We start from the raw sequence: 17,451 nt of genomic DNA, 5'->3' as shown, positions 1-17,451 counted from the left end.
AATAATTACACGTATAATCTATAACGATAGCGTCACAGGATGTTGGAAAGACAATACAGAGAGGTTCCACATATCTTTCCCTAGCCTTCCCCAGTGGTTACATCTTACATAACTGTACTGCACTATGGAAACCAGGGCACTGACATTGATACAATGTGCCTGTCTAGCTCTGTGTCCTTTATCACATGTAGATTCGGGTAACCATCCTGTGATCAAGCCAGAACCCTCCCTCCCTCGTGCTGCCCTTTATAGTCACACTCCCTTCCCCTCGCCATTCCTCACTCCTGGCAAACTCTAATTTGTTCTCCATCTCTACAGTTTTATCATTTGGAAAATGTATATAAATGTAATCATACTATTTGCATTTTCTGTGATTATTGATACAATAGGGTTTAAATCTGCCATTTTATTTTTTGTTCTGTCCCTTTTTTTCTTTCTGTTTTCTTTTTCCTGCCTTCCTGTAGGTTACTTGAACACATTTTAGAATTCCATTTTGGTTTATCTATAGCATTTTGCATGTATCTGCATAGATTTTTATAGTTGCTCCAAGGATTATAGTCTATATATGTACTTAGTACACAGCCTACTGTTTTTAACAGTTTGAGTGATGTGTAGAAATCTTATCTTTCTTTACATCCCTTTACCCTCCCTGTTTATAATATGATTACCTGAGATGTTCCTTCTAACTCTACTGAGACATCAGACAGTGGTGTAATTTTTGCAACCATCCAGTGCAACTTCAAAAGCCTCAGAGAAGTCCATTGCGCTTTCTTCCTTCCTGGCGTCCAGCATCCTTTCTTTATAATTTTCTTTCTGTTTAGAGAATTTCCTTTAGCCATTCTGTCAGGGTAGTTCTGCTGGTGACAAATTCTCTTCCTTTTCCTTCATGTGAGAATGTCTTGACTCCCCCCCCATTCCTGAACGGTATTTTCACTACTTATAGAATTCATGGTTGGCAGTTCTTTTCTTTCAGCATTTAATAATGTCATTCCACTTCCTTCCAGCCACCATGGTTTCTGATGAGAAATCCATGTTATTCAAACGGTTTTCCCTTGCAGGTAAGGAGTCGTGTCTCTGTTGCTGCTTTCAAGGTGTTTTTGTCTTAGGAAGTATTTGGAAGTTTGATGATGATGCGTCTTGCCATGGATATCTTTGGGTTTATACAATTTTTTAATCCATTCGCCTCCTGGAATCTGTGGGTTTATGTCTTTTGCCAAACTTGGCAAGTTTTCAGCCATTATATCTTTGACTACTTTTTCAGTACCACCATCTTACATCCTTTCCTTCTGGGACTCCTTCAATGGCACAAATGTTAGATCTTCTGTTCGATCCTACAAGCTCCTGAGGTTTTTTTTATCTCCCCCCCCCCTTTGTGTTTTCCAGGTTGGGTAATTTCTATTGTTCTAGCTTCAAGTTCACTGTTTCTTTTCTCTTTCCCCACTGTTCTGCTGTGGAGACATCTATTGAGCTTATTCTGATTTTTAATTTTTTAAAAAATTCCAAAATATCCATTTGGTTCTTCTTTGTACTTCGATTTTCTTGCTGAGACTTTCCATATTTTCATTTGTTTCAAGCACATTCATAATTGCTCATCAGAGCATTTGTTATGATGGCTACTTTAAAATTCTTGTCAGATAATTCCAACATCGTGTCACCTTGGTGTTGGCATCTGTTGACTGTGTGTTCTCAAAGAGGCTCAGCTTTCCCTGGTGCTTGCTATGATGAGTGACTTTTGACTGGGTCCTACATATTTGGGGCACTGTGTGCTGAGACTGTGGGTTGCGTCTCACTCTTTGGTTTCAGAGCTTGCCTCCTCTGACCCTGCACAGATGGACAAAGAGGGAGCTGCCCTGTTACTTTGGGGTAGGGAGCAGGTTCAGCTTCCCTACTTCACCCCAGGGATTTTCAGCACAGTGGGAAAACCTGGGCTGCTTCCCTGATCCTTGGGGTTCTGATTCTTGTGATTGTGGGGTGCCAGGGGAGGGGGTGGCTTTTCCAGAGGCCATGGCCCTGGAGACGGCTCCCATCCTTGCGGACATCGTCTGTGACCTGACTGTGAGCCCCAGGGCAACAAGCACCCACTCTGGGCCTTGTGGGGATGATGTGTGCTGTGGGAGCTGCACCAAGCCACAGATTGCAAACTGGAGACCTACTGGCTGGGTTCTTCTCATTGGTGTGTCTTGTTCACTCAATACTAGCCCAAGAGCATGTCCGTGCTTTCCACAATTGCCCTCCAGGTCATCGCCCACTCTAGCCCTCACCAGCTCCTAGATCCAGCCTCTTACTCTTTACATCCATTATCATTTAGCCCTGAAGTCATCTGAGATAGCAGCCCCAGGACAAGGCAATGCTGAGCCCCCCAGTGCTCTTGGAGACTATCTATGGAGTGGTGGGTAGGGAGCTCTGCTACTGTGTCTTCTATACAATGTAGTGCTGACAGTAACCTGGTTGCATCCCCAAGGCCGGGTGAGAGCTGGTGACAGACCTGAGCCTAGACTGGTCACAGCTGGAACAGACAGGGACAGGAAGCCTGAGAAGGGTTCACAGGTGGGAAGGGCTCAAGAAGGCTTTCTGGAAGGGGTGGGAGTGGGAACAGATGGAAGGTGGAGGCAGGGGCACTCCTGGACAAGGGCACAGCATAGGGAAAGACCTGAGGTGCGAAGGCATCTTTGGAGCAAGAATCTCAGCATGCCAAGAACGCTGGGCACAGTGAAGTAGTAGCAGTTAGGTAGGTGGAGTCCTGAATGCTTTGCCTACCCTGCATCCAGGCCTGCTTGTTTTGATAATTGCACCAGGATTTTCAGTGAGGGAACCACTCCCCGATGCTACCCATGGCTCTGGAGAGCTACCCGATCCCAGCCCGTCAACAGTCAGGTTCTATCCCCTGGCCATGGTAACTGGTTCAAGGGGCCAAGGGAAAGAGCCTACACCAGCCCACTTCATGAGGCTCCATTCTGGGAATTTCTCGAGACCTACTGGGAAAGAAGCAGCTGGAGGTGCCAAAGCCACCTGTGGGCGTGAACCGAGGTAGTGGCTCACTATGGCCATGCTGTGCCTGAGACTCAGCCATGCTCACTTGCTGCTAACCTGAGCCACTATAGGCTACTTGGAGCTTAAGACCCGTTGAGTTTCTGTGTCCTGAAACCAACAGCACCTGACTGGTGAGGGCAGGGGTGGCAGGAGAGTGGGCTTGGCAGATGGAGGAGGCCACGGTGGGCCTGGCAGCCTTCTCTTCAGAGTGTCTGCACCTGGGCGAGCTCCTATCCTCCGGGTTTAGAGCCACAGGCCAAAGGCTTGGAGTGTGGGGATGGCTCTGGCCCTGGAACAGATGCCCCAACCCCCTCTGCATCCAGCAGCTAGAGTGGGCTCCTAGAATGTAGAAGTGATTGCAGCTTGACTGTGTCCACAGTGGTAGCCTGTGGGCTGAGGCTGACAGCACCAACCCCACAGGGGTGCGTGAGGAAGAGCCAAGATGACTCACAGTGCTATACACTCGGGGCCGGCCCAAGGCAAGTGCCCACCAAATGTCGAGGACCAGCCAGGGAGTACCTGCTCCGTGCCTTCCCCCAGTGTGTATGCACATGTGCATGTGTGTATGTACTCATATGGGTGCGGAGATGGAGCATTCTGTGTGTTGAAGGAACCGCTGGAGGGTCTGCGCAGGGAGGGTCTCCACACTCTCTCCTCTCTCAGATCCCTCCGGCCACAGTGTGGAGAGCAAGGTGGGGAGGGGCAGGTGGGAGCTGGTAACTAAGGAGGCCTCCACACCTGTGGGGCAGGAGGTGACAGGAGTAAGAGACATGAGAAATGGTTTTGATGTGGAGGCGAGGGGCAGACAGGAGTCAGGGTGACCCTAGCTTTGAGCCCAGTGGCCTGCGATCAGTGGCTGTCCCCCAGGGGGTTTGGGTGCCCAGGACCCCTTGTGCTCCCTCCCCTGTCCTCCTCACCCATCAGTGATGGGGGCCCACTATGGGGAGGGAAGAAGGCACCCTTGAGTCTACTTTCGAGCAAAGCTCTGAGTTACCAAACTGCGGAAGCAGCCCCTGGAGCTGCTCGCATGGCAGGAACACTGGGAGCTACTGAAAGAACCTCCTCTCAAACCTTGATCAAAGCTGTTCCTAGGAATTGTCCTGTGCTATTCAACAACCCCATGCCTTCCTGAACTACTTGGCAACCAGAAGCAAAACCACAGAGGAGACCAGTCAGGAAGGGCCCAAACTGTCCCGTTGACTCATTTACCCCCATCACACACGATGAGGAGCACCAGGGCCACACACCCAGGTGCGAATCCAACTGGACTTCACACCTCTTCATCTGTACTTGGGGCAGGCTCCTTGGAAGGCAGCATCAGGACACACACACAAACACACTAAGGGCAGGTACCCCTGGGTCAGACAAAGCTCCAGAGGGTGGGGACCACCACACTTGGCTCATTGGAGCAAGTTACTTCCCATTTTCTCTTCAACAAAGTGCCTGTCTTCTTCCTGTTCCTACTGGGTTGTTGTCTTTTCCTTATTGATTCTTGTGAGGTCCTTCTATATCCCGGGTATGCATCTTCTGTCAAATATATGTGTGTTGCAAATATCTTTTCCTAAATCTTGGCTTGTCTGGCCACTTCCTCTTTTGTAACTCTTACTGAACTCTGTAATTTTAATGAACAAAAATAACCAGTTTTAAGGTAATCAAATTGATTCTTATTTATTTTTGATGTTTCATTGAAGATATCTTCCCTAGCCCACAGTCATAAAGCTAATTTGCTCTGTTGTCTTCTAAAAGTCTTGCAGTTTTCCTTATTGTGCTCAGGTCTATGGCCCTCCTGGAACTGATGGTCATGCATGATACTCGAGCATTACATAATCAGATTTCCATCTTGGAAAGAACTTGCCATACATCACCTTTTGGGGAAAGGACAAAGTGACATGATCAGGAGCAGGGGACAAAGTGGGGATAGAGGGAAGTGGTTTAATCTGGTATAACATGTTTTGGGGCATGCAGGGGCCCTGGGGGACACTGAGGTTCTTGGTGGGGCAACTGTAGGATGTGAGCATGTGAGCTTGGCCACCACCCAGAGCCCAGCAGCCCTCCTGAGCCACTCGGGGAGACAGTAGAGATGGGGGGCTGGAACGCAAAGAAGCAGCCCTGGATCTTGGGACTGTTGAACACAGAGTGAGAAGGGTCTTGAGCAGTGCCTGCCTCAGTGGCCCCACAAAGGATAGGTTGGCAAGGAGCAGTCAGAGAGGTGGGGACAGCCCTGGTACCAACACAGGGAGCAGGGAATAGACATTTTCTCAAGCCCACTGTGGTGCTCACACTCACACGTCCTCACTGTACCTCAGTAAGGGGTCTCTGACTCCATCTCGCAGATGAGGAAAGTGGATCTTGGACACAGATGGGACTTGCTGCACATTAACTAGCCACTCCAGAATGCGAAGCTAGGTATGTGGCTCAGACGTTCACGAGGAAGGGAAGGTACTTGGGTCTGGTTCATAGGTGCGCGTGCGTGCGTGCGTGCGTGTGTGTGTAGTACAGTGGCTGAGTTGAGACCACAGGCTATGGAAATAGACTGTGAGAAGTAGCCTCCCAGCTCTGACACCTACCAGCTAGGGAACTTGGGCAAGCCACTTCACCTCTCCCACCTCAGTTTACCCATCTTTAAAATGTAGCAGAACCCTGTGTAGTGTCAGCGCTAGCTAGATTAGTGCTTATTCAATAAAATAGTAAACAGAACTTTTGAAAGAGAAGCTCACCCTTATTCAGGGACATGCAAATTAAAGCCACAATGATAAATCGGTGCATACTACCAGATAGACAACAACTCCAGAGTGACAGTACCAAATGTAGGTGAGAATGGGGGCTGCCAGGACCCACACTGCTGCTGGGACTGCAAACCCGGCTATCACTAGGGAAAGCTGCTTTGGGGTGCCCATCAAAGCTAAACACTCACCTACCTGATGATTTCGCAGCCCATCAGGTCTAACTGCCTCCAAGAGCCTGCACAAGATGTCCATCACAGCTCACTGCACAGTGGTCCCAAACCAGGGCGCTGGTTCATCAGCAGGAGAAAAGATGACTAGCACCACCTGCTAAGACATGACAAAGAGTAAACAAACTGCCCGTCAGCAACCCGGCCTTGCTGGGCCCACACAGCGCAGAGATCGCGTTTTTTTATGATGCCCCACAATCACAGCAAAGTAGCATGTTCAAATACCCAAAGGAAACCAAGGTAAGGATTAACCCAGAAACTAGGATAGAGGCTGCACGACGGGAGGGAGGGGGCGAGGTGGGAGGGACCCCTTTGCCGGGCCATGTTCCTTACCCTGCAGTGTAGCTGTTTCCTCTTCTGTGGGGATGACAGGCAGGTACTCACACAGCAAGATGCTGCTTCTCCGTTCTCTGCTGCTCTCCCCTACCCAGCTCACCCTTCAACCGCGAGGCTCTCTGGTCCTTTCGGTTCTACTAAAGGTGCTCCTGCGCCTCGCCTCACCTTCCACGGGGCCTTCTGTGGGGAGGCGTCCCCACACCCCAACCTTTAGGCGGCTCTGAGAACGCGCAGGCAAGCACCATCACAAATGACTGCTGTATGACCCCCTGCTGGACCATGGGGCCTCGCGCCCTCGGTGGACAGCCCCGGCCGCCGATACCCGCGTCCCGCGGCGCGCCCGGCCTCTGTGCGTGACAGCCTGGATTCACGTCCTGCCACGCCCCACCTCGGGACTCTGAGATGGAAATTTCCTTCTGGGTTGCGTCTGGGTCTGTGAATGCGCAGCTGAGGTTTTGAGGGATGTAGGGTGTTGTGCGGCCCGGCCAGCAGAGGGCGCCGTTTTGCTCAGTAGCGAGGGTATCCATCCCACCTAACAGATGCGATCGCCAAGGCCAAGAGGTGGGGGACCCACACCACAGACCCGCATGACCCAGGGTAGGGTGTTTTCCCTCCTCCGGCCTGTTTACTCTTCCGTGAATGGAGGTTGTGCTCCTAACCCGGGCACACGGAGGCCTCTGGGGACGCAGGCTCAGGACAGCCCGGATGCGGGGGGCTCGCGGGGACGCCCCGCCGCAGACCCCGCGCCCAGCCATTAAAAACAGGCTGCATCACCGTTTGAAGGCGCACGGTGGGCCGGGGCGGGTGTGCGGCGCGGGGCAGAGCGCCCTCTGGAGGCCTCTGCCGGCCCCAGAAAGCCGCGCCTGCCCCGCCCCCCTGCCTCGCCCCCCCCCCCCGGCTTCGGGCGGCGCATGCGCGCGGCGAGGCGTTCCGCAGGCGGCGAGATCGAGGCTAGTCCGCAGCCGCGCGGAGCTCGGCTCCCCATTCATGCTGGGCAGCGGCGACGCGGCCACGCAGCGGAGCCCCGGCGCGGCGGCGGCCTCGGCCTGGGCGGCCTGTACGGCTTCGGCGGCCCGGCAGCTGGGCAAGCAGCGGCTGGGCGGGCGGCGGGGCCCGGCGATGGCCGGCGGCAAGGCGCCCCCGGGGGCAGCGGGTGAGTAAGAGCGCAACTTTCCCCGTGGCGCGGAGCGGGACAGGCGGGGGTCTCGGGCCGGGGGCGCGCCGGTGGGAAGCGCCCTCGGTCGAGCCGCCCAGGGTGCGCGGACGTGAGGCCGGGTGGGCAAGGGGTGTACGCAGTGGACTGCGGCGTTCGTGTCCCTGTGTCCCTGCGGCTCCGGCCCGGCTCTCGCGTGTATCCGGGCGCGGCCGCGGCGCCGGTACTGAGCTCGTCGTGTCCTAGCCCGGCGGGGGTCGGACCCAGCCCCAGGCCCCGCGCCGTGGGCCTCCCCGCCGGCCCAGCCCTCCGAGCTCCGCCGGGCAGCGCTCTGGGCGGCGCAGCGGGGCTAGGGCTGGCGCTGCTCTCTCCTCTAAGGCAGGAGAGAAAGTTTGAGGCGGCCCTGCTGGGAGGGCCCTGCGGATACCCAGGCCGAGCCCGGAGGCTGGACCGCGGCTTGGACCTCTGGCCGCTGGTAGGGCTGGGCCGGTCTGGGCAGGCCCGGGCAAGGCCGCGGGAGCCAAAGGAGGGCATGCGGGGCTGCGCCCCTGGTCGGCCCTCAGAGCGCCGGGGTGGAAGTTAGAGCCGCTTCCTCGGGTCCCACGCCCGCCCCTGGCCCCTCTGGCCCGGGGTGCTGGGAAATGGGCGCTAGGTCCGTTCCAGGCCCGCGGGGCCGCGCACCCGAACTGGGAGGGGGCGGTGCGGGTGCCGCCCGGGAGGCCGCCCAGCTCTCTCGGGCCTCCGAGGCCTCCCCCTCGCAGGGCCTCTCCAGGGTCAGCTTGCTTCCCTCGGAGGCTTCCGATTGCTTCCTGGATAGTCCGTGGCTCGGGCCTGGTGTGTCCCGGAGCTGGGGGCGGCGGGGCTGATTTGGGACTGCCTCCGGGAAGGGGAAGGGGGAGCGGGGCGCCAGGGACGACCCTGGCCTCTGTGAGATCCCAGGTGCAGCCCGGGAAAGGGGGGTGAAAGGGGCTCCAATGACTGCCTAGAGACTGGAGCAGCCCTGGCTGATCTGTGGGGTGCTGCAGCCACGCCCCTTGAAAGAAAGCGGGGTGTGTGTTCAGGGGTGGGATGTGGACCATGCCTCTGCTCCCTGAGCCTGGGGTCCTTCCCCTTCTTCCGAACTGAGGCCGGTTCTCTGGGTTTGGGCAGGGGGGTGGGGCTCAGCCTTTGCTCCTCTGGCCCTTGTGAAGCACGACCCAGGTACCCTCAGCTCCCTACCGGTTTGGGGTATACTGGAGAGACCAGGTGTTGCAAGACTGCTAAGACCCTGCCCAGCCCTTGAGGAGCACCCAGTCCCATGCCAGAAGCAGACCAGAATACCAGTGATTCCGCTTCAGGGCCTAGCAAGGGCGTTTCAGGCAGGGGACAGCATGGGTGGAGGTCTGGCAAGCCCGTGTGGCTGAGGTGTGTGCTTGGGGGTGGAGGACAAGAGAGGTGCCATGGACAAAGCAGACACCTCTTTTCTGGCTCGCTGTGGCCCCCAGGTCCTTGCCTGCATGTTTTGATCCCCTAGGAAGGTTCCCTTGTCTAGAGAAGCAAGCTAGAGGAGGAGAGGGCACCACTTCTAGGGAAGATCAAGTGGTGGGCACATTTTTGAGAAGCAGGATTGTAATGCTCCCAGGTGCTGCTCCCCCAGGACTGGTCTGGTGGGAGAGCAGGGCATCTCAGTACCACCTCCCTGGTGCCTGTGTTGGGGGCAGGGGTCTGACAGAGGTAGCTCTCTATCCTGGGGGAGAATGCAGCACCACTGGGCAGGATGGCAGTGCCTTCTCTGACCCCACTCCCTGCCTGTGCCCTAACCTGTCTGAGCCCCAGAAGGATCCAGGGCCTGAGGCGTGGGGCTTGGGCTTGGGTGCCTTTGTGAACAGGGCTGAGTGAGGGCCTTTGTTTCTCAGGGTGAGGAGGAGTGGTGGCTGGGAGAGGGACGCGGGACCTTGATCTCTCCATGTTCTCCTGTACAGCTGAGCCCATCCTGTCCAGGAATGGTGCCTGCTATGCCAGGCCTGTCTGCCTCTGTCCTGGCCTCTCCCCCTGGCTCACCCCTATTCACACACTTAACACCAGTTCAGCTTCTCACTCCCCAGTCTGGCTCTGACTGGGCCCCAGCAGAGCCTGCTTCTCATGCCGAAGCCAGGAAGCTGCAGTCATTCCCATTGCCCTCTCTGCATTGTCCAGTAGGTTCCACCCCCAGGCCTTTGCTCTTGCTGCTCTGCCACCCAGGATGCCCCCTCCCATGCCAGCTCCCGCTGTGCCTGGTCCTTCTAGAACAGGTGGAAAGGCCCCCTGGGGAGCCTCCTCAGACCACAGTGGCTTGTTCTGCTCCCTCCCAGCCGCAGAGCACTGCATGTGTGGTGCTCTCCTCCTCCAACCCAGCATGGTCCTTCCCAGCACTCAGGCAGGTTTGGAATGAATGCATTTTTTCCTGGGCAGACCAAAGGCACGTGGGAGTCGAGCCCCAGCAGGTCTGTTGGTCATCCAGGTCTCTGTAGGAGCCTGGGATTCTGTCCCTGTCCTGCTGGGACTAGCTGGGTGACCTTGGGTCTATCTGAGCCTTGGGCCCTGTGTCAGTAAGATAGGGGCAGTGACCCAGACGTCTTTGCTGGCCCTTGTGAAATGATGGGCATGAAGGGCCCAACCCTGGGTTCCTGATCCCCTTTTCCTAACTGGCAGCCCCATTCCTCTGGCCGGGCCCTTCCTTTCCAGGATGCCTCTGTTGGGGCAGGGGGAGTGGGCCCAGGGCCAGGCCTGAGTTTGGATGGTGGCTTTTTCAGCTGGGTCCCTCCTGTTTAATATAAAAAGTAGGGCCCCTGATTGCATTAAGACATGTATAATTATCCCTGAGGAGGGGAGAGCCCAGCCCCTGGTAATTGCAGGTCTGCTTTGAACTGATAAACGGTGAGTGATTCATGTTTTCTTTGGAGTTCACATGCACTCAGCTTTCAGTCCAGGCCCCACTGCCACTGTGAGGAGCCTGTTCTCCGCCTACTGGTCTGCCTTGGGCTCCTGAGCTGGGGGCAGGGGGTTGGGGGCTGGCTGCCAGCAGAGGTCCCTGGTGACTGTAGGTTTTGGGGCTATGTCTGGGCAAAGATCCTCATGGAAAGGTAGCTGATAGCCTGCTGGGAGGGTCCCGAAAGGCAGCATAACCTGGTTCTCTTGCTGGTTGAATCCTGGTTAACGCCTCTCTCTTCCTGAGCCTCAGTTTCTGCACCTGAGCAGTGGGTGTGGGCATTCACTGGACAGAGGGTGTGTGGGGAGAGAGGACAAGGTGAGGGAGCTTGGTCTGCCCAGGTGAGGCCTTGCGCTGCCCAGGATTCATTCACTTTTGCATTCATTCACAATCACAAGTATTGGGTCCTGGGGTTGGCTTTGGGGATGCTGTGGCAAACTGCAGAGCCAGGCCTTGCTCTCAGGAAACTGCCATTATAGTGGGGAGGGTGTCTGGAAACAATAAATAACAAAACTATTAGCAAATTTAAATGGGGTGACTGGTTTTGAGGAAGCAGCTGCTGTCTTCAGCTAGGAGGTGAAAGGAGGCAGTTGAGACCAAGCAGGGCTGTTGGGACAGGGGAGGGAAGAGTGCCCCAGCAGAGGGAACAACAAGTCCAAGGGCTCAGGGAAGGGCAGACATGGTGGCCCAGAGATATCTGGTCCTTGTCTGGCAGGCATCTGCCCTGTGGCCAGCTCCCAGCCTGAACTGACCTCAGCTTCCCCACCTATAACATGGGGCTGCCAGTCTTCATTAGGAGCATTGTCTGGGAGCAGAAATATGTGCAGACCCCACTAGCACCTGCCTGCAGTTGGGGCCCAGCATCTCTGTGGTCAGCCTCCAGCCAAGAGTTGGGTAGAGGCCCCAGTGGGATTCCTGCTGATGGCACCTTGTGGGAGTGCCCTGACCTTCTCCATTTTGCCGATGAGAAAGGAGCCATTGTCATCCCCATTTTACAAATGGGGAAACGGAGGCTGGGCAAGAGGGGTGACCTCCCCCTTAGGGCTACATGGCTACAATGACAGAGTTTGGATTTAACTCAGTGCCTTACTGCCAACTTCTGGGCTGTGGGGACACTTTTCCAGAGGAAGGTGGGCCACGGCAGGATTGGGGTGTGTGGCTAGTAACCTCACATACAGTCTGGAAAAGTGGCCCAGGCTGAGACTAGGCTATAGGTAGACATGAGTGGAGGGGACCAAATGCTGTGGTTGTCCAGGTGGCAGAGGGATGGGCAGCTTGGGGGAGATTTAGGGGGTGTTACCTGGGGAGCAAAGGTAAGGGTCATAGACATCCTGGGGCCTGGTATGAGGGTGAATGGTGCTGAGAGTGCAACAGGGGAGGGGAGGAGTGGAAGGTGGAAGTGAGCCTGGGGGCTGGGTGGGTGTAGAGGGATTGGAGATTGGGGAGAGAGGGCCACTACTGAGGGGCAGAGTTCAGAGAGCCCCTACCCCCCGCCCCTTGGAGGAATTCCTCTTTCCTTGGAATTGGATTGAGGGTTTTGGAGGGGAACTGAGAGGCAGTCTACCGGGGAGCCTAGGAGGGGTCAGAGCTCAGGGTGTGGGAGGTGGGGGCGGTAGGGGGACACCAGTTGGCTGGGAGTGGGGATGGTAGGTGGGAGGTGCACACAGCTTGGCTTCTGGATCAGTCCTCAGAGTACAGGGGCTTGAGGTCTGGCAAGAGGCTGGGCCAGGGTCAGCAGGTGAGGGTCCCCAGAGCCGAGGTGACTCAGACTGCCCTCTGCCTGCCCCGAGAAGCACTACCTGTGGCGGGGGGCCTGAGTGTCCTAGTCCGCCATGGCTTGGTGCCTGTGAGGAGGACTGTCCAGAGCATGCAAGGGAGCATGTCTCCCCAGTGCCTTGGGCAGAGGTTGTCACCTGCCCTGGGAGCTTGGAGCTGGGCCGGGCTGTCCTACCCTGTAGGGCACGAGGAGGCCCTGAGTCAGAAGGTGAGGGCTCTTAGTCTAGACCTCAAACCCTTTCCATCCGTCTCCTTGTTCTTGGGTCCATTTCTCTTCTCTGACTGGCCAGCGATGGCAGGCCCAGGTATTCGTGGAGCATGTCTGGTGGCCCAACAGGTGTCCTGTGCTACATGTGGGGGTCACAGGCTTGGTCTTGGTGACCCCTGGTGCACCCCTTGCTGCTTGCAGGGCTTCAGGCCAGGAGATATTCTCTCTGGACCTCTGGCTTCCCTTCCAGGGTTAGATCCTGGCCCTGAAGGTGTAGCGTGGACAGGTCCTCTAGAGAGCTCATGAGATGGCATGTGGTCGTGTCTGCCCTCCCAGGGGTGAGGCCCTCCCACACTCACACCCTCTCCCGCTGTTCACCCTGCAGGGCTGAGGCTCCCCACCCCGTGATGCACGTCCCTGCAGGACCTGAGCGCCTCAGCCAGAGGCCCTGGCCCGCCATGCCGCTGCCACATCTGAGTCCACAGGCGCTCCCGATGCTGCTGCTGCTGCTTGTGCTGGGGGCTGTGCGGGCAGTGGCCGCTGTGCCTAAGGTGGGCAGAGACCCTCAGCCGACCTTCCGCTCCTTTGCCAGCAGCGACTGGGGCCTCACCCACCTGGTAGTTCATGAGCAGACGGGTGAGGTGTACGTGGGTGCAGTGAACCGCATCTACAAGCTGTCGGGGAACCTGACGCTGCTGCGGGCCCATGTGACAGGCCCTGTGGAGGACAACGAGAAGTGCTACCCCCCACCCAGTGTGCAGTCGTGCCCACATGGTCTGGGCAGCACCGACAATGTCAACAAGCTGCTGCTCCTGGACTATGCTGCCAACCGCCTGCTGGCCTGTGGCAGCGCCTCCCAGGGCATCTGCCAGTTCCTGCGACTGGATGACCTCTTCAAGCTGGGTGAGCCCCACCACCGCAAGGAGCACTACCTGTCAAGCGTGCGTGAGGCCGGCAGTATGGCAGGTGTGCTGATCGCTGGGCCACCGGGCCAGGCCCAGGCCAAGCTCTTCGTGGGCACACCCATCGACGGCAAGTCCGAGTACTTCCCCACGCTGTCCAGCCGCCGACTCATGGCCAACGAGGAGGACGCCGACATGTTCAGCTTTGTGTACCAGGATGAGTTCGTGTCTTCACAGCTCAAGATCCCCTCGGACACGCTGTCCAAGTTCCCGGCCTTTGACATCTACTATGTGTACAGCTTTCGCAGCGAACAGTTTGTGTACTACCTCACCCTGCAGCTGGACACACAGCTGACCTCGCCTGATGCCGCCGGCGAGCACTTCTTCACCTCCAAGATTGTGCGTCTGTGTGTAGACGACCCCAAGTTCTACTCATATGTTGAGTTCCCCATTGGCTGCGAGCAGGCGGGGGTGGAATACCGCCTGGTGCAAGATGCCTACCTGAGCCGGCCTGGCCGTGCCCTGGCCCGACAGCTAGGCCTGGCTGACGACGAGGACGTGCTGTTCACTGTGTTCGCCCAGGGCCAGAAGAACCGCGTGAAGCCTCCCAAGGAGTCAGCACTGTGCCTGTTCACACTCAGGGCCATCAAGGAGAAGATCAAGGAGCGCATCCAGTCTTGCTACCGTGGCGAGGGCAAGCTCTCACTGCCCTGGCTGCTCAACAAGGAGCTGGGCTGCATCAACTCGGTGAGTGAGCATTGCGTGCCGTGGGGCTGCTCCTGCCCTGCCGGCCTCACGCAGTCAGCAGCCTGGCCCCGTGCGGCCCTGTGTTCCTCTGAAACAGTAACAGCACCACCAAGCATATACCTATACAACACTTGCCCTGTTCCAGGTGCTGCCACTGGTCCATTGTCTCCCACAGGGTTGAGGCTGCCCCCACAGTATTGGCCTTGGAGCCTGCTCCCAGGCCTGTACTGTCCTATTCCTTTAGGAGACGGTACGAGACTGTGTTCACCAGTCCATAAACCCCTGTGGACGTTGGGCGGAACACTCACCACATGCCTGGCACTGTTCCCAGCGCTTGCCAGCCCCATCTAGTCTCCATTTTACAGGTGAGGTCTCTGAGGCTCCGAGAGGTGAGGTGACTTGCCTAGGAACACACAGCCATCCAGTATGAGGCAGAGCTGGAGCCAGACCAGGGTCAGGTGGGCCCAGACACTGACTCCCCCAGTCCCCAGTTGAGAGTCTCTGCTCCCCCTTGTCCTGGGCTCCTGGCTGTGTATCTGCCCTCTCGGCATCTCTGCACTCACCTGGCAGTAGGAGCTGACGACGCCAGCCCTGGCACCGGGATGGCCTGAGCTCACAGGTGCTGAGTGCTCAGTAGCTGGCTAGGCCCCAGTGGGGCCAGCCTAGGGCCAGGCCAGCTGCTTTTCAGGGAGCATCTTCTGCATGTGGCCAGGTGGTAGGAAGCACTGTTTTTCTGTGGATGACCCGAGGCTTTGAAGGGAACTTATTCAGGGTCACACGTGAAAAAGCCAGGACTTCACATAGGTCAGGGGCTTCTAGAGCCAGGCCTCATCCCTACTGCTGCTGCCCACGACTCGCTCCTGGCCCAGGGAAAGCCATCCCCTTTCTGGCCTGTTTTCCCATGTCTATACTGGGAATGACACTGGGCAGCGTGGGATAGCAAGGGCCCCCTCAAGCCCTTCCTGGATGTGCGATGGGTGGCCTTATGATAGAGCCACCCTCCCCATCGAGGCCACAGGTGTACGAGGCAGGTGTAGTGTTCATCATCCCCTTGGCCTTTCAAGGAAGGTGTTTTATCTGTGTTGTACCGATATAGAAACAGGCTTGGAGGGGCAGCGCCTGCTTAGGTCACACTGCACACCCTGTGCCCATGGCCCTTCCACAGGTCTGCCCCTTCCCTGGACATTGCTCCCACTTCTTCGTCACATCCCCTCGACTCCCTTTTCCTCATGGCCCCCCTGGCCACTCCTCACTCTGGAGCCACTCCAGGACCCGAGCCCAACCCCGGCCCTGCCGCCCCACCTAGCCACCCCCTTCTGGTTCACAGCCCTCATTGGTGACCTTGCCCTGCAAACCAGCTGTCCCCTTTCATCCACCTAGAACCTGCCTTGTTCACCCTGCCCTCCCCCTTGTGGTGGAGTACCCCTACCCCCATTCCCTGTCCCCTGGCCTTCTCTAGATTGCTTCTTATACCTCAGTCACCTCCTTAGCTGGGTCCCTCCCTTTGCCTTTTAGGTGTGACCCCTGTTTCCTGTCTTGAACAAACGCTTCCTGTACTCCACAGTCACCAGTGGCTATCCCTCCCTCTGTGCAGCCATCACTGGTGCAGGGGGCCTGGCCCCCTGGTTGGCTGCTTCCCGGCCTTCCCTCAGGCTGCCTCCTTCACTCCACTCCCTATCCCTACCCCTGATTAGGTGTGGGGCCTGTGTGAATTGTGCATGTGAGAAATGGGTCCAATGCTGAGCCTGCCTGGGCCTCGGGCAGACTCAAGGAGCCTTGGTTTCTTCATCTATCGAATGGGTCTAGGAGTCCCTGATCCCCCAGATCTGCCCAAGTGGTGCCCTGGGCCACAGCCCCTCTGTGTGGCCATGTGCTTGTCCCTGAGGATCCCTTCCTCAGGGAGAAGGTGTTCGAGGTAGGCTGAGCAGCCCAGGGTCTCACCTTTCCCCTCCCACAGCCCCTGCAGATCGATGACGACTTCTGCGGGCAGGACTTCAACCAGCCGCTGGGCGGCACGGTTACCATCGAGGGCACACCCCTGTTTGTGGACAAGGAGGATGGTCTGACTGCTGTGGCCGCCTATGACTATAGGGGACGCACCGTTGTATTCACCGGCACGCGAAGTGGCCGCATCCGAAAGGTCAGGCCTAGGGGTGGGGATGGGGTGGTGGGGTGGATAGAGCTGGGAGCAGGAGACGGCGTTGCTCTGTGACTGGGAGGCCAGATCCAGTGTATGAGGAGGCGGGTGCTGTGCCTCCCCTGGGCTAGGCCCCACGACCTTGAGGGCTCTGGTGAGGGGCAGAGCGGGGCTAGGGTACCTCAGTGAGCCCCAGCTGCTGGCCCTGCTCTCCGAGGACACGCAATGACTTGGGAAGGCTGTGTGTGTGTGGTGGGGGCAGGCATGCCTGCCCGGGACCCATCTCTTCTTGGAGATCCAGTGTCTGCTGAGGCAGCACTGCTGCGCAGAAGGGCCCCTCTCTGTGAGGAGGCAGTAAGGCCAAGGGCAGGGCAAGGGTAGTGCCCCCCACCCCCACCCGCCGTTGGCTGGCGTGAGGGGAGTGTGGTGACTGCTGAGTAACAGGGACCAGCTTCAGGGCCATCCCCTGGGCTCCTCAGGGTGAGAGCCGGGGTCACTGTGTGGCAGAGCCTGTTCTGGTGTTTACAGGTTTCCTTCTCACCAGCAGGTATTGGGCTGAGTGGAGCTGTTGCAGAGCTGGGTTAGGAGGGCTTCCTGGAGGGGTGGGCAGAGGGAGCTGCCTTGGGGGTCAGGCCAACTTAGTGGGTGGGTGGGTGGGGACCAGACCAGAGTAGGGCTGGCCTGCTGTAGAGGAAGTTCCCCAGGCAACTGTAGGGTGAGGGTGCTTGGGAGCCCCAGAGGGTCAGTGCAGGGGTAGGACCTGGTGGATGAAATAACAGCTGTCTTGAGGCCTGGTGCTGACACAGCTCCCTATCATGCACCCAGCAAGGGCCTTGCCTGTTGTCAGCCCCTATTCAGGGCGTGCAGAAGGGGTCTCCCTGTCTCTGAATCATGAGTGCCCTGGGAATCATGTCCCACCACCCACAGGCTCTGTGACCTCTGAGAAGGGACACCTCCCCACCCTCTGAGCCAGGATGTGTGGGATCTGGGCTGAGGTGGCCCTGGGGCACTGGAGGCCCAGCTGCTGACTGAAGGCCACCCTGCGGTGCTGGGGCTTTTGTTCACAGTGACTGTAAGTCTAAGTGCCTTCCCAGTTCCAGGAAGTGGGGGTGGGGGGCAGGCCAGTGCAGATCCTACCATCTTCCATGCACGCACCTTGTGCCCTCAGAACCGATCCTCTCATGTGACCCACCCCCACACCCCCTGGCCCTGGTGTTGGGGTTACTGCCTTTGGCCTGAGTGTAGGGCCCTTTCCCTTCCCT

At 57.4% G+C, this 17,451-nt stretch overlaps 1 protein-coding gene and 1 long non-coding RNA gene across 4 annotated transcripts in view; one reads left to right on the top strand and one right to left on the bottom strand.

Moving 5' to 3' along the window:
* Positions 1 to 4,671: 4,671 nt before the first annotated feature.
* LOC109435280 (uncharacterized) lies at positions 4,672 to 7,136 on the bottom strand. Of its 2 annotated transcripts, none has more exons than XR_002135946.3 (3): positions 6,317 to 7,136; positions 5,945 to 6,080; positions 4,672 to 4,895 (listed from the first exon to the last, which is right to left on the bottom strand). It is a non-coding gene; the product is annotated as an uncharacterized LOC109435280 (long non-coding RNA). The 2 variants fall into 2 exon arrangements; XR_002135947.3 differs by having other exon boundaries at positions 5,949 to 6,080; positions 6,317 to 7,130.
* The window catches only part of PLXNA1 (plexin A1), a 62,531-nt gene continuing 51,181 nt past the window's right edge, over positions 6,102 to 17,451 (top strand). Inside the window, exons 1-3 of one of the 2 annotated variants that reach the window (XM_019713039.3) lie at positions 6,102 to 6,223; positions 12,789 to 14,052; positions 16,010 to 16,192. In XM_019713039.3, the coding sequence (XP_019568598.3) occupies positions 6,168 to 6,223; positions 12,789 to 14,052; positions 16,010 to 16,192 (1,503 nt within the window). In that variant the 5' untranslated portion in view covers positions 6,102 to 6,167. Of the gene's footprint in view, positions 6,224 to 7,251; positions 7,473 to 12,788; positions 14,053 to 16,009; positions 16,193 to 17,451 lie in introns of those variants that run through there. The other variant, XM_019713040.3, reaches the window with a different exon arrangement.

The sequence above is a fragment of the Rhinolophus sinicus genome, chromosome 4, assembly GCF_057876585.1.
Source record: "Rhinolophus sinicus isolate RSI-liver-muscle chromosome 4, RSI-T2T, whole genome shotgun sequence".
Classification (NCBI taxonomy): Eukaryota; Metazoa; Chordata; class Mammalia; order Chiroptera; family Rhinolophidae; genus Rhinolophus; species Rhinolophus sinicus.
The sequence above is the reverse complement of the archived record's forward strand: the minus strand, read 5'-3'. Positions and strand labels throughout refer to the sequence as shown.